Source organism: Carassius auratus, chromosome 30 (assembly GCF_003368295.1).
Source record: "Carassius auratus strain Wakin chromosome 30, ASM336829v1, whole genome shotgun sequence".
In the NCBI taxonomy this organism is placed as follows: domain Eukaryota; kingdom Metazoa; phylum Chordata; class Actinopteri; order Cypriniformes; family Cyprinidae; genus Carassius; species Carassius auratus.
Window position 1 is genome coordinate 29,333,151 of NC_039272.1, and position 20,101 is coordinate 29,353,251.

Here is a 20,101-nt window from a genome sequence, read left to right on the forward strand (position 1 = left end):
TACTTTCAAAAAAAAGTCAAAACTTCTGAAGGTTTTCTTTTATCAAGTGGTTTATATTTGATAACATCTATCGTAAGCACAGTTTCAGAGAAAACCAAAAGCCCTGGAGTTGATCAGGCACACATACACTCTGACGAAACAAGTACAATACTGGCATCTGATTAATACAAATAAACATCCAAATACTTGGAGAAGACACACAGACTGAAATGTCAACAAAATATTCAAAGACATTTGACAGCCAAAGCAATGACATATGCATAAATTAAACAGATTAAAGGCACTCCTTCAGAGTTACACAAATAAATGGGTTTACAGCAATTAAGGCCCAACTCACAAAATTTGACATTCTACAGTAAAAATAAACCATCTGTAAATTAAAACTTAACATCGCACAATCTTCCTGCCTTTTGTTACAGTTAAGCCCTAAGTATACTTCACTTTTTATGCATACGCGAGGGACAGCATTTTATAACCTTGCGTACTTTGTACGTATAATGTTTTGCAGTAATCAGAGGTGGCAACACTGTCCAAGTGTCCTGACATTTCATCCTACCAGGGGTTACTGCGCATGTGTACATCAATATTGAATCAACTTTCTCACGCTGAACAACACATAATTACTGTATTTGCATTACTGCAAGGGTAGGTTTAGGGTCAGGGTAGGTGTAGTTGTTAATGAAAGCATAATCTGATGGCTAGTATTGCATTGTTTTACTTACTGTTTTAATGGGAGGTAGAAAAATCTCAGGGTAGCAAACTGTTAGAATGCCGAGCCATTATTTCACAGTAGAAAACGAAACTAAACAGACGAAACAACGGCAGCAAAATAGCGGAGACTGCAAACAATGGACAGCAGCATCGATAAGAGCTTGTGAGCAAGAGAGAATGAGATAGCTCAGCTTTGGTTTAAAAAAATTCAAAAAGATTTGTTATTGGCTATAACTTATAAGGGAAGACTAGAGCAGACACTAGACATGGATAAAGCTTTCAAGAGCACATATGTCGACCTCCCTCGTTTGTGCACAACATCAAATAGTGTACTTGAATAGGCTTAATGTTTGACTGTATGCATACAAAAACAAAGTATACTTGGGGCTTTAAAGTTTTTTCTTTTTCTTTTATTAAAGGGGTTTAGATTGATTTTATTGTAATCTCTCATTTTAATGTTCATCTGTCACTGATTCTTCAGGGTGCACAGCTGTCTGGTCAAAACTAACAAACTAAAAGTTAATTTACATTTTCTTACACTTTTAGGTAGTTTAACCTTAAAATTCATACTGAAATCCAAAACATAAACAGCTTAAGCTAGGATTAAGATATGCTTTGAAGTAATACCGTCAGTAAAAAAAAAAACATTATATTTCTCACCACAGAGTTAAACAATCGTTTAACAGTATTTTAATATAATTTTTTAAATATTTTTTGTGTGAATTAGTCTATGAAATATTAATTATATTTAAATACATTGCTTAGTTTAGATTTAAATAAGCAAATACTTAAAGAGTTGGATGTGATCATTTATATTGCAGGATTAACAGTTTCCGGGATGTTATATTTGACAAAAATTATTTTAACCCCAACTGATGCAGTGTGTAGCTTTTCATTTCTTAAATATGTCAGATGATGTATCCAGTGGCCATACTCCAGAATGATTCTGGGAGCATGAGGCATACATTTTTGGCCAGGCAGTGTATTAATCAATGTTAATCATATTAAAAACAATGTGTGTATTAAAATGTGGTCCAGGGGAGGGTTGCACCAGCCGTTCATAAATTCTTGCTTAAACTGTAACATAAAGTCCACACTTTTAAATAGTAAGCTATCTGAATAAGTAATGCATTGTTGCATAATAAGAAAATGATATTAAATTATTCAACATCTTTCACATTTATGACCAAAGGTGTGATTTTCAGTTTAACCTTTTAAGGTTGATTCTAACCTCTTTTGCCTCATGTGAATAGTGCTACTCTGTGAATAACATTATAAATAACATAAATAAAATGAGAAATAAATACTGGTGCAACACTAACAAATGACATTTAGATTTTTTTTTTTTTTTGCCACAGAACGATGCACAGAGGTGCACTGTTTAGATCTGGTTTTGTGCTGGAAAGCTGAAAGTCAGTTATTCACATTACATTCTCTTTTTTAAAATGTAAACGAGTGTAAATATCAACACAAACACACCTGTCTAAAGCATTGTAATCAGGTAAAACAAGCTTACAGGTGCAGTTTAAAACTCTGCTATGTTCCAGTCTGTACTCATGGTTGAAGGCTTTTTAGTATATACTTATACATACAGTTACGTTTGAACTAAGTTTAATGGTGCAACTCTCAAATATTTAATACTGCGTAAATTGTAACTTAACATTCGTTCCAAACTAGGCTTTTTTTTTAAAAACAGCTAGTGCAACCAAACCCAGGCAGACAAAAATCAACAAATAACTGTTAATCATAAAATCATTCAAAAGCATTCATGAGATGGAAATACTTCACTCTCCCCTCAACAATATTTTAAACTTTGTCTGTTAATTCATTTCTGCATTCATCTCAACGATGCTTCTTTAATTTATCAGATGTAAGGCCTGGATGGGGCATGAAAAGTGTCACTACATGTTCTTTTTCAATTCAATATGGACAGAAACACAGTACCTCCATGCCATTTATAAATACATATAAAATAAGAGAAAAATATTAAATTACCATCTAATGGGCTTCTCGTTGAGCTTCCTATGACTATAACCATGAGTTTAAAAGAAAGGTATGTGTTTAACTTTGTCAGGGTAATTTAGGACTCACATTCAGTATCAGTTTTCTTTTACTTCAAAATGTCGAAATTAAAGTAATATTATGTATCGGCTGAGCCTTTTAAAGATTTTTTCCAAGTCAAATTTTTTTTTGCATCTGACTAAGACAGAGTTCTTTTTTTTAATATTATAAACTGCAGTAGTGCAGTATATCAGTTCTGCTGCTACTATTTAACATAACTGGCTCTGTTTTATAGCAATATATTTTAAAATGTTAATTAGACATGTAGTACATCCTTTTTCTTTTTTCTTTCCTTCGCTAAGTTTACCCTTTAACTGTTCTCTTTTCCGGGACTGTTGTCCTTAGCTCCTTCATTTTTGGTGCTCAGTCTCTTCAAAACCTTAATTGGCTTAAACTTTCCTGCTTTTTTCTTCTGTTCGGCCGGTCCATGGAACTCTGAAAAGAAATACAAGAATCAAAGCAAGATGTACAGATGCACCGATCGATCGGCAAGGGATCGGGATCGGACGATTTTCCTCGTGACCGGTCTGGTTGTGTGACTGGCCGATCAATCTAACTTCTTTCCAATTTCAAGCCAATCCGTTTTGTTCCCACTCAGTCTCAAACCATTTGTGAGCCACAAATACCAAAATGAGTGGCTAACTGCGCTAAAACATTCAAATACATATAAAAAATTATGTCAAAATGCCCGTCTTGGTGAGTATGCAGTTAAACATAGTTTTGGAACGTTAAATTTACAATATGCACGATTACTTCCTGGTCTTTCATAAGCCAGCTCAGTTATTTCCAGTCAACTCTACTGTGCCATAAAGGGAGCGCCCTTTGCTGGGTTTCTCTACATAATCCATCATAATCCAATTTGGAGAAAAGTTTTGTTTGTCTAAGAGGACCAAATATCCACATATACCGTTTCAGGAATGATAAATGCAAATTTTAAAGTTACGCAGAAGTATCCCTTAAATCATGCCGCAAGTCATTGCTATGATTGACAGTGGCAAAGAAATGAGTCACCTGATGAGCCGATGTCAAAATAGAGATGTGCATTAAGTGATTCAGATTAACAAAACTACAGCAGCAGCAACAAGTCTGTTTTGGATGAAATTTACACAATGTCGTTTTTAAATTTAATCTTAACTTTTAAAAATATATTTGTATTTAACTACCGTATTTTTCGGACTATAAGTCGCACCTGAGTATAAGTCGCATCAGTCCAAAAATACGCCATGATGAGGAAAAAAACATGAGTCACACTTATTAAGAACCAAGAGAAAACATTACCGTCTACAGCATCGAGAGGGCGCTCTATGTCTTCATTGTAGACTACAGGAGCACTGAGCAGCATTAGACCACCCTCTCGCGACTGTAGACGGTGATGTTTTCTCTTGGTTCATGTCTCTTAGTTAATTTCTCTTGGTTCATGTCAAATTAATTTTGGTAAATAAGTCGCAACTGACTATAAGTTGCAGGCCAAACTATGAAAAAAAGTGTTACACATAGTCCAGAAAATATGGTATATAGGTATTTTCTCTGCCCTTATTTCTACTTTGTTACTTCCTGCACTTGCTATAAAGTACTTCATTTCTTATAATATTTATATTACATATTATATTATACCTAGAGTGTTGAAATGGCAGCTGCAGCCAATGAGTAAACCTCAGATGCTATCTCATGGTTAGAAGGGTAATATCAGTTTCTTCTTAAAAACTCTGTATTTTTCGCCAAGACAGGCTTTTGGCACATTTCTTCATGTTGTCTTCATGAATTAGAAAGTGAACCTTTAATAATGTAAATTTTACTGCACAACGAGAAATAATAAATGCTTTACATTTTTATAAAATTAAAAAAATATATTCATGACTATAAAGGTAAGAGATTGATTATCGAGAATACCATTACGATTTCATTTAAGAGATTAGCCTAACTTTCTAAACAGTTACGATGGTGTCAGCATTCAATTGTACAGTTATGTGTCTGGGTACTTTCCTGAGATTACCAGACTCTGCATATAAAATTGTATGTTCTTTAATAACATGAAACTGTATGTTAATTCCACTATTATTGTTTACGGTGTTGCAATTGTTTTGTTTCTCAGTTTCTGATAAAAATGAGGCAGGAGAGGTATCTGTCAGAGTCTCTACCTATGTACAGCACATATAAAATGAGCTTCACCGGAACATTACGAGCTGTTGTTTGCATTTTTTTATTTGTTCTTATTTTATAACCGATTTTTAACTTGTGTTTTTTATTAAAATAAAACGTTGCGTTGAAGAAAAGTATATTTTTGTTTGTATATGCTGTTAATTATAGTTCTTAGGGAAAAAAAAAATCTGAATCAGAAAAAATCGGTATTGGCAGATCACACTAACAAAAACATCGCAAATCGGAATTGGCCAAGAAAATTGCAATCAGTACATCTCTAGCAAGATGTATTATGAATGAGAAATCAGAGAGTCATTGAAAAGAAAAAATAACACTGACCTTTTTTCTTTAGCATAGCAGCTACTTGTTTGTCCTCCTCCTCCTCCCTAAAGTAGAAATTGATGAACTCCTCAAAAACTGATGCAAACTTGATACTGATGACAAAATGACTTTCTATTTCATCTCAAATTTACAAAAAAACTGCTCAGCAGAGAATGAAACGGAGTGCATTTGCATCGACTGATTACCTCTGTCTGTCCAGATCTATGCTGTTAACAATCTGGTTCCTCTGCTCAATTATGGTGACAAGTTCTGCCATCAATTGCGTTTCCCTGTCTTTGTCTTCAGATGTCCATTCTTTCTCTATCACAGATGTAAGCCGTTGGGAAAGTGAGATAGAGATAAAGGAGAGATTGAATAAAGAATGGCTGTAATTTGAGAGAAAGGAGGAGGATGTTGTGTTGTTTCATACCTGGCTTGTTAAGTAAACATCTAAGCTCATATTCCACATCAGCCTGCCTCTCCTCCAAGTTCTGCTGCTTAGCTCTAAAATCCAGATACAGATAATACAGATTGGTGTGTATAAAAATTCTACATATATATATATATATATATATATATATATCTCAAAGTCTGCTAAAAGACTAAAGATTTAAGATGGATAATGTTTTGAAGAGAAGACATGGATTCTTAGCAAAAACTAAATTAAATAACAGAGGAGCCTAATGCATAAACTGTTAAAACCATGCAAACTGAAACATCTCGTCTCATTCATCTAGGATTTGCAAATAAAAGTGATTTTTTTTTTGCCCCAGAAAGAGGTTCATGCATTTAAAAGACATTCTCATCCTTCTCTAAATAAATTGGGACTGCCTCTAAATTCTCTCTATAAACTGATGTTGCAACATTGTTTAATGATAGGTATATTATTCAATTCTAAATGTAAATGTTTGAGATTGTTTTCTATCATGTGTTTTTTTTTTTTTTTTTTTTTTTTTTATCCTTTATTTAACCAGGAGAAGCCCATTGAGATTAAAAATCTCTTTTGCAAGGGAGACCTGGCCAAGATAGGCAGCTGAATTACATCACATCATTACATACGTACAAAGACACACACTCAAAAAACCATGAAAATAAAATATTAATTAATAGAAACAGTTTGAAAGCCAATTATGCACTTACAATGAAATCTCAATTAAAAACATTGACATGTGAGGGAGTCCAACTCAAAACATCTCATTCTTAACTTAAAAACACTCAAAGGAATCAATTTACTAAGTTTTAAGTTGTTCTGCAGCAAATTCCATGTAAAGGGAGCAGAATAAACAAAGGCCTTTTTACCCAGCTCAGTACTGATATGTGGGACAGAAAACAAGACAACAGCCTGAGAACGCAGAGAGTAATGACCAGCACTTTTTTTCATAAGAAGTGAACATAAATAGGATGGAAGCACACCAAGAATAGCCTTATATATAAATATGTACCAATGACAAAGCCTCCGTGTGGCCAGAGCAGACCACCCTACACGAGAGTACAGCTCACAGTGGTGGGTGCGAGCTTTACAATTAGTAATAAATCTCAGTGATGCATGATAGGCTGCGTCAATCATTTGAAGGCATTGAGCAGATGAATGCATATATAATATATCACCATAGTCCAGCACAGATAAAAAAGTGGATGCCACTAACCGTTTTTTAACATTAAAAGAAAAACACAGCTTATTTCGAAAGTAAAAACCCAATTTTAGCTTCAACTTTCTCACTAGACAGTGAACATGAGGCTTAAATGACAGGCAATCATCAATAACAATTCCAAGATACTTATAAGTTGTAACAGTCTGTATTTCATGTCCGTCAAGAGTAATCACTGAAGGAACATTCAGTGGTCTATTCCGAGTGCCCGTGAAGAGCATACATTTGGTTTTTTCTGCATTAAGCACAAGTTTCAACTGTAGCAACGTGTTTTGAACCACAGTGAAGGCATTCTGTAAATGTGCAATGGCTTGTTTAAGAGAGGGAGCACAGCAGTAAATAACGGTGTCATCTGCATAAAAATGAAAGTTTGCATCAGACACATGCCGATTAAGGTTATTTATATAAACAGTAAATAAAATAGGGCCTAACACAGATCCTTGTGGAACCCCTTTAAGGATTGGTAAAATACCAGATTGAACACCATCATACTTAATGCACTGGGTTCTGTCACTAAGATAGTTTGAGAACCAAGAGACAGTATTCTCTGAAAACCCCGAATTAAGAAGCCTAATCTTTAAAACATCATGATCAACAGTGTCAAAAGCTTTTGACAAATCAATAAAAAGTGCTGCACAGTGCTGCTTCTTGTCACGAGCAACAGAGATGTCATTTATCACCTTCATTGCAGCTGTGATGGTACTATGTTTTTTTCTAAAACCAGACTGAACTGGGGATAAAATGTCCTGTACATGCAAGAAGTATTTAATCTGATCACTCACCAGGGATTCAAGCGTTTTGGCCAAAACAGACAAATTAGAAATTGGCCTGTAATTATTTAAATTTGACGGGTCACCCCCTTTCAATAATGGACAAACAAATGCAGATTTCCATATTTTGGGAATAGTATTGCTCTCTAAAGTAAGATTAAAAAGGTACGTTAGAGGCTGTGCTACACAATCAGCAGCTATTTTTAAGAAGTAGGGCTCTATAAGATCAGGTCCTGGAGGTTTTTCAGGAGCCAGCCCTTTTAGGGCTTTTTGAACATCAGCCACTGAGAATGGAGTGAGATTGAAGACACTTGTAGAGACTGGTACATCTCTACAAGGTGTCACAGTATAAGGACAAGCAGTGTCAAACAAAGAACCAGACTGAATAAAATACTCATTAAAATGGTTCAATATCTCCAGCTTGTCATGAACTACTACAGACTCTTTCATAATAAAAGAAGGAACATTAATACTATCTTTGTTTGAAGAAAGTAATTTTATAGCCTTCCAAAATTTTCTGGGATCATTTAAGGTGTTAGTAGTGGCTGACAGATAAAAGTCAGATTTTGCTTTCTTAATAAAAGAAGAACATTTATTTCTTAACTGCCTAAAAACAAGCCAATCAGATGAAGAGCCCGATTTTCTTGCTTTGGCCCAAGCTAAATTGCGGTCATGAAGAATATCTCCAAGCTCAGAGGAAAACCAGGGATTTTCCCGCCCCTTAACTCTGAATCTCTTTAGTGGGGCGTGTCTATTTATTACTTGCAAAAAACTATCCCGGAAAAAGATCCAGGCTGACTCCACATCGGGAATCAGCTCTATTCTACTCCAATCACAATTAAACAAATCATGGCAAAAGCCCTGTTCATTAAATTTTTTGAGATTCCTCTTACATATTACGCGAGGTTTACATTTAGACATCTTAGTATTTCTTACAGCAGCAACAACACAATGATCACTTAGGTCATTGCAAAAAACACCAACAGCAGAAAATTTGTGTGGGACATTAGTCAAAATTAAATCAATTAAGGTGGATTTCTCATGGCACTTAAGATTTAAACGAGTGGGAGAATTGATTAACTGTGTAAAATTGACAGAATCACAAAATGACTTAAATTCATCTGAACAAGGTTTCAGCCAGTCCCAGTTTAGATCACCTGCTAAAATAATTTCAGAGTAGTCCAATCTGGATAAGAGTTGAATTAGAGTCTGCAATGCAGTACTCAGTGCAGAAGGAGGCCTATAACACCCAACAACAGTAACATAAAGGCCCTTGGCCAACTCCACCTTCACTGCCAAAAATTCCAGCTGCTTACCGATTGATTCTGAATCGACTAACTTTACATTAAATTTAGATTTGACATAAATTGCAACCCCACCACCCTTCCTTGGTCTGTCAGCACGAAACACGTTATAACCACCCATTCCAATCTCCATATCAGTGATTGATTTTGTCAGCCAGGTTTCAGATAGCACAACAATATCTGCATCTGTTAAATTCACCCAAATTCTAAGCAGATCCATTTTGGATAACAAACTGCGAACATTAAGGTGAATTACACTCAAACCAGACATGGATTTCACATCAGATGGCAATGGAATACACTGCAACTCAGGGCCTGGATTTGGCTGCACATTGCCAGATAAAAGCAGCAATAAAAATATTAACCATCTCTGTTTACCATCAGTATATGAAGAATCTGTAGAGTTTTTAAAATGAGAGTCCCAGTAATGTCTGCCATCAAATGCAAAATAGTCATTTAAAATCAAAAGATTTTGAAGCTGAAGAATATCTCTGGGTGGCAACCAGGCTAGATTTAAGTCCTCTGCCAACTCTTTTGGCATTTGAGGGGAATGCACAAAGGCTGAACAGTTAAATCCATAGGCTATGTCCAAAGAGCCACAAATATTGTACGATGTACTCACCCAGTATAAATCACTTGATCTTAGATTCTGCACAAACAATGAACAAAGCAGCATTAAGAGAAGAGCCATGTTAGCAGAAGATGTTAGCAAAACCATGAGGAGCTGACAGGGCCTCAGGATCCACGCAGAGACTGGAGATGTTAGCTGGGCTGCTAGGGCCTAGAGAAGCTAGCAGAACCTCCAGATCCAAGTAAAGCCTGGAAAGGCTAGCAGTGCCTCAGGATCCAAACAGAGCCTATAGACGGTAGCTGGGCTGCTAGGGCCTGGAGCCTAGAGACGGTAGCTGGGCTGCTAGGGCCTGGAGCCTAGAGATGGTAGCTGGGCTGCTAGGGCCTGGAGCCTAGAGATGGTAGCTGGGCTGCTAGGGCCTGGAGCCTAGAGATGGTAGCTGGGCTGCTAGGGCCTGGAGCCTAGAGATGGTAGCTGGGCTGCTAGGGCCTGGAGCCTAGAGATGGTAGCTTGGCTGTTAGGGCCTGGAGAGGCCAACAAGGCCTCAGGATCCAAATAAAGCCTGAAGATGGAAACTGGGCTGCAAGGACCTGAAGCCTAGAGATAATAGCTGGGCTAGAGAAGGAAGATGGTAGCTAGGACCTGGAGCCTAGAGATGGTAGCTAGGCTGTTAAGGCCTAGAGAAGCTAACAGGGCCTCAGGATCCAAGTAGAGCCTGGAGATGGATCATTTCTGCAGCAAAGTAGTCCATAATCCAATTGTAAAATTATTTCATCTAAAAACCAAAGAGCTCAATCATAGAATCTGCTAAAAATGTTACTCCATATATGAGCATAAAAGCAAACAAATGAGTATAGATAAGAGGACAAACACACATCAAACCATACATGCCGCCATCTTGGCCTCACAGTTTTCTCTGGGGAGGTTGCAAATGAATACCATACCATACACAGGGGAGGCCTCACAGTTTAAGACCCAGTGTGTAATAGTAGGTGAATAATATAGTATGTTGTTATTGATGCTACAGCATTTTAAATGTATGCTAAAAATGCACTTACGTGTAGACCAGTTCAGCCTCTCTCCGTACCAGTAAATGCTTTTCGTGAATCAGAGTGAACCAGTCAACAAGTAGATGTTCCTCCTCATCGTCTGAATGACAAAACACAGAGTCACTCAGTCAAGTCATTTAAAAGCAGCCATGCCCAAGATCATGTTTCTGGTTGAAACAAAGAGTATTTTTATAAAGATTTGCCCATGTTTTGAGTTGTTAGTTTTGGGGCTCAGTCTCAGGCTGATCAGCTTCTATAAACCACATGAACTGCTACTCTCTTTAGTTGAGCCAAAAATAAGAAACCTTTAGATAACCTGCTGAATCCAGTTACTGGTCAGAGGATGAGAGATGACAACAACAAACAATTTCACTAAAAACACCACTAATTAATCACATTCAGTCCACCCCTTTCAAGAAAAAAATATTCTTTTTATTACCATTTAATGAAATATACAATAATAGTAATAAATAAATGTAATCAACATTATTATAAAAAAATATTTTATTATTATTTAAAAGGTTAAAATTAAACAAATATATAATAAATATTATTATTTTTATGTAATTACAGTTTTAAGAAACAAGTTAAATTACTATATTTATGATAGTCCTAATTTCTTTTTCTTTCAAAGGTTAAAACTATAGAGTCTGAAAAAAAAAAAAACACAGGCCATAAAGCTTCTCTTTTGTTGCTAACAAATTTGTAAACAATTCTTATTACAAACATAGGAAGATTATAGGTGTGCCTTGTGTTTAAATGTTGTTTAAATTATAAAAGAGATGGAGTTTGTGTGAAACAGCATTTAATGTAAATGGAGCCACTTCAGGACACTAAATGACACTGGATCATCATTAGCAGAAATCCTTGAATAATTCATATCACATCAGCACAGTCAATGTTGGAAGTTTTTCTGTAGCACGCAGTTCTCTTACCATTTGAACATTCTCGTAAGCTCTTCTCTAGATCCACCCCTCTCTGCTCTAATTCATCCAACCGTTTCTCCAGGTCACTCATCTCTACATGGATGTCTTCAACTGGGATATACTGATCTGACTGTACCTACCAAATACAATGAAAGGACAGGAAATTAAAAGCATGCAGTCACTAATATATGGGTGGTAAGAGACGAATGTCTGATGCTAAAGTTGAATGGTTACTACCAAACTAACTTCATTCTGATGCTGTAAATAAACAAATACATTTTTCAAAATGCAATAAAAATATAATTTCTACTTTTCCATATTGAAATCCATGTTCATGTCCATGTTCATGATAATTAAAATAGTAATAATAAAAGTAGCAAGAGGCTGTTTTCTGTGCCTCACTTTGCGTTTAATGAGAGGAAATCCATGTCCAGGAGCAGGAGGTCGTGCAGGACGGGGCCCTTTTGGGGGTCTGGATACAGAAGAGCTTACAGTGGTGGTTTTCTTCCGATTAAATGGATTCTCTTTACAAGTGCGCTGAAGATGACAGTGATGAGAGAGCATTAATCAAAGATACAGAACAAAGAAAGTAAGAGAGGAAAGCACCTGAACTTCCCTGGATCTAAGATGTGAAAACTTGAGATTAAATCTATTAAAAGGGTCATGAAAAGCCTTTTCAGATTTTTATATTATGTTTCTGAAGGTAAGTTAATAAATCATCCACATTTTTTTTTACTCTCCGTGAAAAATGCATTACCTCTTGCAGAAAAGGTGCTGTGATTGGCTAACTTCATCGCACCGTATTCAAAGCCTCCTTTACATCATGTTGAGTGTTTTATGAAACTTGGTGTATGTTTTTAATGTAACGTAACCTCTTATTGTCTGTAGTGTACATATACATAATTTTGATTCCTCATTTTATGACCCCTTTAAATATTTTGCTACTAAAATTTGTTATATTTCTCAGCTAATTTCGAAAGCAATTAAAAATGTCATTACTGCCTAACAATTATGAGTCACAACAAAGGTTGCCATTTATCAATAACTACATAAAAACATGCTAAGTATCCATTATTAGTTTTATAGTACCACTTTGGAGTTCGCCTTTGAATTAGCAATGCTGAACCAGTGGCATAGGTAAGTAGTTGTACACATAAGAGCTGCATTTTACAAAAAAAAAAAAAAAAGTATGTGAAATTAAACCGTTTTCTGAATTAAAATAGTTTTTACTGTATTGTAAAGTAGATGCTTTGATGATAAAAAGAACAGGAAAGCATAAACATATCTTGATTTTTAAACAGCTAGTGTGATCTTGACAGTAAATCTAACCTTGCCTGGAGTGCTGGGTGTCTGTGAATAAGGGGACGGTGGTGGTCTCACACTGCGACTGGTTTGTGGAGTAGCTGGTGCTGAGCTGGTGTTGGTAGGTGGTGGTGGAGGAGGCAGGTTTGGAGAACAGTGAGGTTGAAGCTTCGTTTTTTGGGACAGGGCAGAAGCAGGAGCGTTGATTGATGGTTCAGACACACTTTTGGTAAACAAACGGTCCTGTTCATTAGCAGCAGGTTGCTGGGGGACTGCACTGTGGTCTGAGGAAGAGGAGGAAAGGCTCTCTGTGCTCAGAGCTATAGAAGAAGCAGGAGAAGAAGTCGGAGATGAAAGAAAAGCTATAGAACAGCAGGAAAGAGACAACCCAGAAAAATATATATAAGTGAATAGTTAGTCAACTACAATATACTGTAACAACCATGGGTCCATTGTCATTTGAGAGGGCTGTAGGATGAGTAAAAAGTCTTTATAATAAATTATTACTAATATATTCAAATATTCTAACTCTAAATGAAAATGCTTACATCAGTACAGCCGTATAAAAATCCAATGCTTTTCTATTTTTACCTCTCAATATCGTTTTTATTGATTAAGATCATACATTTCTTGAAACTTCATGAATTACTACATAAACTGTGATGAATTTTAAGATGAATTTTTAATTAGGACTGTCATGATTCCTTGATTAAAATGTAGTACTCGATTATTAAAAAAAAATAAAAATAAAAATAAATAAAACTTGATTGCATTTTGCCCGTGTCGATTAACCAGCAAATTTCTACATATGAGAATCTATGAAAAGCATTATTAGAACATTTTCTAAAGCTGCATTAAATATTTAAACCATTTAAAAATAATAATAAAGCTTAGTGCTATTGTGAATTTTCAAAGCTGTGATTAAATAAAATAAATGTGTGCTATGGTTTTGATATGCGTTTTGTTTTTATGTGTATAGGTTGTGTGCATCTCAGAGTGGGTCCGTTGACAGTAAATGCTGCTCCACACAAACAGTTATCATCTCAAACTCCATCTTTGCATACACTGTGAGTCTGAGTTGCTTATAACATTCATCTGGAAACAATGTGCACCATTCTAAAACGTTTATAAACATTTATAAACCTACACCAATCACCAGGCCACTGGTGCCCTCTGCAGGCATTCGATATAATACATAAATTATGATTATATTGTTTTATTACATTATGTATTTTATGTTGTTTTGTTATGTCTTTTGCTCAAAAAAACATGATTACTTGCATTTGATATTTTAATATCAATCTGTTTGCAAGTGGAGAGATTAATGACCGCGTAACATTATGCACTCTAGACATTGTCATTAAAATCACGCTATAGAAAGCGGCCCTAGACATCTGCCTACACGTGACAGGATCCGACTAAAAATATAAATTTACTAAAAACAAGCCTATCGCAAGACATCTGGCAGGGGGGTACCTGGGGTCACGACACGACATGACAAATCCCCGACAGTAAACTGCCTCGTCCAGTTTATAAGGTACTGACTAGGGATGTCAACGATTAATCGATGATCGATTAATTGTCGATAAGAGATGCAATCGATTAAGGCTGTCGATGGTCGGTTAACCGATTCAGTGTTGGGCTGCGTGCGGCTCATGCGCACTCAACACGTGCGAGCGGCTGTGAGTGACGGTGACGATATATAAAAGCATCATCATTCATTCACAATGTACAAATTAAGCTTTTAATGTGATTTAAACTTTAAAGTACATTAAAATAGAAACAACATAAAAGTTCTTCAACATTAAATGCAATAGAAATGTAGTTACTAATCATTTCATCAGATAACTGTTTTATATCGTGCGCTTTGCAGGGCTGCGGGACACAGTGACAGGACAGGTAGTCTATTCATTCCTACAACTTGTTAATTCATTCCTACGAATTATTAATGTGGCAATTGTCCATGTTTCATTAATTTTGTTCCCTAAATAACCCATGATTTAAGTGAAATAAGGGAACAAATTAATAAATCGAACGAATTCTTAATTCATGAAATCTTTAATTTCCCTTCCCATGTTTACCACAGTAAGAGATGCGAAAACAGTTATTAAAAGCGAAAGATAATAAAATAAACCTGGGAAATTAGAGGGTTAGACTATGAAGATTTAGGAAAAGAAACGATGCCTAAATATAGGGTGATATCAGCTAAATTGGGCCACTTTTTGGTAAATCGTTTGGGACAATAATACAATACCATATATGCCTATTCCATGTGTATTTATGATTAATAATGACCGTTTTTGATAATTTTGTGTTGAAATTATATAATAAAATATAATTATTTAGGCCCTACAGTTCTTGAAATATCAGTTGTGCCAACTTTTTTTGCATGAGCAGTTTAAGGTAAAATGGGCCAGCTGTTCAGGTAAAATGGGCCGGTCAAACTGCAAAGGGAAATAGTAATTTATCATCAATTTTAATTTCAAAACAACTGCTTATACAGCCACATAACATTTAAACCGCATTAAAAAAAACATATCCATATGTGCCATAAAAAAAATAAAAAATAAATTTTGGGTGCAAACCCACATATTCAAATGTGCAATTAAAAAAGTCAATTTTGGAACAACATAGATCAGTGAACTGATGTCAGTTGTGTGTGTGTGTGTGGGTGTGTATGCGTGTGTGTTTTTGTGTGTGTGTGTGAACAATACATTTAGAACAAAATGTGCAAATTACAAAAATTCACATTCAAAATTGATAACTGATAACTGATTTGTGTGTATGTGTGTGTGATGAAAGTTTTTTTCAAACACAGTCTTTGCAAATTAAACCATCGTCATCACAGATACCATTCTCTTCACCACAGCTCTCATGAAACCAGGCAGAACATGGATCACATTTTATGTTTGTACACCTTTGGTGTGAGAGCCCTGGGTTCAAATCCACCAATGTGTCCCTGAGCAAGACACTTAACCTCTAGTTGCTCCAGAGGCGTGCGACCTCTGACATATATATATATATATATATATAGTAATTGTAAGTCGCTTTGGATAAAAGCGTCAGCTAAATGTAAATATATATATATAAATTTACACACACACACATGTGTATATGTGTTTGTGAGTGACACAGATGATGGCCCATTTTAGCTGAAACCATGTGGCCCATTTTACCTCAGTGGGTTAAGGTAAATTGGGCCGCCAAGAAAAACATCACTTTTTCAAAAAATATGTTTTTTTTAAAAATATATACCAAACTAACAACATTATTTCTGATTGATGCCATCAAGGCAGATATTATGCATATTTTTTTTATGTGCATGTTTGTTTTTTTATAGATTTATCATCCTTATAATAGTTTAGTTACATTTGGTATGCCAGGCTACTTACCATGCAGCTCTCTGGTGCAGTCTTGATAAGAATTATTACCCCACCCACCATAGCAACCATAAACCAATTAAAACACCTGTTACTTGTCAAGCACAGTTATGACAATAGTTTGAAATATTTTGTAGTCATTGGTTCTAAATTCCAGAGGGGCTAGGACCCCCAAACCTTAAATGGCCCATTTTACCTGATATCACCCTACTGAATTTGTGGAAATTCTTGACCAACCGGCAAACCAGAACAAAGCCGCGTAAATGAAGACTATGGGGTCCAAAAGCATGGTCGCGATCTAACATTTTCCAGTTAACCTATTATTCCTCTAATAAACAAAGCTTTTATACCACACTTGTCATAATCAGATCTTATCATTTCTAAATAAATAATTGCTGGAGCATTCACTGCTGTCACTAAACGGTGACGCCGAGCATCGTTCACAAGTTTCTGCATGGACCTGACTAGGGCACAGGTTCTAAGCCCTGGGACAAAATGGGATGCTTTAAGGAAAATTTATAGCCTACTAAGTAATAGGCCCAACATAAAAATAACAATTTGTTTTCATGTTTTTTTTTTTTTTTTTAAATAGGCTATGCGAAATATATCCGACTTAAATAGGCTAATTAAGATTAACGGATTTAAAACAGAAGTGTGGGCGCTCCATAAGTTCACAAAAAAAAAAAAAAAGGATGACAACGCATTCTATTTGTTTGCTTTATTTTACAAGAGCACAAATCTTCTTTTTTTATTGTGAGTGTGCACAAATGAAAGTAAACACTTTTGCGGAAAATATATATATTTTTTTTAATGTCTCAGCTGTTTCGATCGCCCCGGAGCCTGCTGCACACGTATATTCTAGCGATTCAAACTTACATCGCAGTCTGTTCATTATCAAAATAAAATGTCAACTAAACATTAAAAGGTTACACTGGTCAGTTTAAATAGACCGTAGTATACCTGTCCACTCTGCTGTTATGCCAAGGACGTTTTTGCTCATATGAAGAGGATCATCTTTTCCGTCTATATGCGAATGCGTGTTAAGTACAAGCCTAGTTTACATTATAAATAATAGTTTAACATTCAAATACATTGCGAATATGGAAACATTTCGATTTGTGCCGAATGAGACATGAGCAATAACCTCCAAATAAATCTAGCCAAAGCCCCGCTCGCTCATCCTCGTGTGCACGCATGCACTGTCACGATCTAATGCGCTGTATGCCGGATTTTTAAAAATCTGACATTTTCTAGGACAGAATCCAGCAGGATCAAATTAATGTGAGCAACTGTGTTTTGGTGCAGCAGCGCCGATGTAGTTCACTTAATGTGCAGCGCAGTCACACGCGCTCCACATTTCGGATAATTTTATACAATAATGTCAGTTGAAAACATTGCAATTTTGCTTTAAAATACAACAACGAGCACCACAAAACCATTTAAAGAGGCGCGTTCAGCGTTCTCCGTGCGGGATTGGAAACTGTCAACAAAGTAAAATGACCTCAAAAGTATGGCGCGCTCTCTTCATTTTATCAAATGATCATAATCGCATCTATTCATTTTATAATCCTGCTACTAGCATTTTATTCAGACTAAAACCTCTTTAATTCAAGTGAGAAAGCGTTTTGTGTGTGTGTGTGGCTTTTGCACATCCTGTCATACCGCTGACTGCGTGCCTGCAATAGACGCATTTTGCAGTATTATGGTTAACGATTAATCGATTAATTGATCGTTAATTTAAACGACGATCGATCATGGAAATAATCGAAATTTGACATCCCTAGTACTGACACAGAGTTCAAATTTGTTACGTCAGAATAAACTGTATTTTCCTGCTCTCAAACCTGCCAATCTAAAGGAAACGCTGTGTATGGCGTTTGAGGTCATTTGTGAATTACCATAGACTTACAGACTAAATAAAACATTTTGAAACTATTACTGTTATTACACTTGTATAGAAAACTTCGTATTATGCTTGTTATAGAGTGTGTGACGTCACGTGCACGACCGTTGGCCCGGTGGCAGTTGACAACCATGACACGGTTGTCACGGACCAAGTCTATTGTTTGCTTAGGTCCATTTTTATCACCATAAAAAAAGTCAGATTACTTGATTAATCATTAGAATAATCGGATGACTACTTGATTACCGAAATAACTGTTAGTGAATTAATTTAATATATAAATATTCCCAGTTTCTGTTAATTAAAACAAGTTGGAGCAACTACATACAGCAGAAATACAGGAATATGCAAAGCAAAATGTATGATGTCAGACACTGTAAGCCTTTAACCTGATGTAGAAGAATTCGGTGCTTTTGGTGCTGGACGCTTCTTCCTTCGGACACTTTTGGGACTTTCAGAAGGGGCAGGACTTGGTCTTCTTGTGTCCCCAGCTGTGATTTCAGCAGCCTGAGTGATCCTATACCAAGGATGACTAGCCACCACAGGACCAGGGGGATCTTCAGGACATGTTTCTGGCTCTTCTTCCTCATCATTATCAAAGGGATTTGGAGGAGACGATGGTCTTGATTCCCCCTCCTTTTGAGAAGGAGATGAACCAGTGCAAGGAGGTATAGCCATACCTGTGGGTGGGCGAGGTGCTGCTTTCTTCTTTGTTTCTGATTGGACAAGAGCCAGCCAGGGTGGTTCTTTTGGTTTAGGAGTGTCATTAGCCTTGCTAGAGCTGGGAAAAGAGTGCATTTAAACCACTGAGAGGAAATCACAGAAATACACTACTGGTCAAATCTAGTTTGGAATAATTTAGTGTTTTATGTCTTTAAAAAAAAGTATATTATGCTCACTAGGGCTGGATTTATTTTATTTATGAATGTTTAAAACAGTTTTGCTGATTCATTATTTTGTAAGATTAAGAACAAAAGTGACAGTAAAGACATACTTTTACAAAAGATTTTCTATTTCAAATACATTATGTTCTTTTGAAAAAAGGCAGTCTTGGTAAGCATAAGGGACTTCTTTCAACAACATAAAAATCCGAATTATTCCAAACTTTTGAACAGCAGTGTTCATGAACAAGAACCAAAACCTGACTAATGCATAATAAGAGATACAGTAAAGGAGATGTCTTACCGAGCAGGTGAGTGTAGTCTTTCTCTTGGCACAGGAGTTGGAGAAATTGGAGTGTCAGGATCTCCTAGAACCACAATTAAAAGATAGTTAAAAACATTTAACAAATATAAAACATGGAAACAACATGTAATAGTATGGCAAGTGTAATGTTAGACAGTTTTATGAATGCAATCAGGGTCAACATCAGTGCTCACCATTGAGAATGGGGCTTTCAGAGGGTCTGGGTGGACGTGGCCTGGGTACAGGCCGAGGAGCAGGGGTGGGCTCAAATACCCGTCTAGGTGCTGGAACCGGTCGACCTTCTGCTGCAGTACTTTTCACCAAAGTTGCTGGACCATTGCCACTGGCTACATCAGTGGCTGGCTTGTGGTCTTCTTGCTGTGTGTCCTGATCCACCTCTTCAGATTCTTCAAAAGGATTTGGTGGACTAGAAGAACCAGGTGCTTCATGTTCTGTCTCAACTTTTGATCTGCTATCTGGTTTCTTACTTGATGCTGTTTCTATTTCTTTAATTTCCTCTCTCTCTGGGTTGATCTCAGCATTGATGTGTGATGCTTTAGATTCTAAACTCCTATTGTTTGGGTCTTCTGGGCTTGTTGAGTTTAATTTGTCTAGTTGATTACTCATATCTGAACGACCATTCTGATTAATGGCAGATCTGGAGAAATGGTGTGTGCACACTAATGATCCAGGATCCTCTGTAAACTTGTAAGACCCAGGAAGTAAAGTTCTGCTGCATTCCCTACATCTGAGATAAAAGCAGACATTCTCACAAAAACAGCGATGACAGCAAAGGGAATAAAAAGTAATGTTATTTATAAGCTTTAAAT

The 20,101-nt window shown here is 36.2% G+C and overlaps 1 protein-coding gene across 3 annotated transcripts in view; it reads right to left on the minus strand.

The window, feature by feature from the left end:
- Nucleotides 1-32: 32 nt before the first annotated feature.
- The window catches only part of LOC113049906 (MICAL-like protein 1), a 28,417-nt gene continuing 8,348 nt past the window's right edge, over nucleotides 33-20,101 (minus strand). The window contains exons 6-16 of one of the 3 annotated variants that reach the window (XM_026212643.1): nucleotides 19,466-20,019; nucleotides 19,272-19,335; nucleotides 18,476-18,867; nucleotides 12,831-13,123; nucleotides 11,904-12,038; nucleotides 11,511-11,637; nucleotides 10,585-10,675; nucleotides 5,663-5,736; nucleotides 5,439-5,553; nucleotides 5,251-5,297; nucleotides 33-3,207 (exon numbers count right to left, since the gene is read on the minus strand). In XM_026212643.1, coding sequence (XP_026068428.1) covers nucleotides 3,083-3,207; nucleotides 5,251-5,297; nucleotides 5,439-5,553; nucleotides 5,663-5,736; nucleotides 10,585-10,675; nucleotides 11,511-11,637; nucleotides 11,904-12,038; nucleotides 12,831-13,123; nucleotides 18,476-18,867; nucleotides 19,272-19,335; nucleotides 19,466-20,019 — 2,017 coding nt within the window. In that variant the 3' untranslated portion in view covers nucleotides 33-3,082. Of the gene's footprint in view, nucleotides 3,208-5,250; nucleotides 5,298-5,434; nucleotides 5,554-5,662; nucleotides 5,737-10,584; nucleotides 10,676-11,510; nucleotides 11,638-11,903; nucleotides 12,039-12,830; nucleotides 13,166-18,475; nucleotides 18,868-19,271; nucleotides 19,336-19,465; nucleotides 20,020-20,101 lie in introns of those variants that run through there. The other 2 variants (XM_026212642.1, XM_026212644.1) reach the window with 2 other exon arrangements.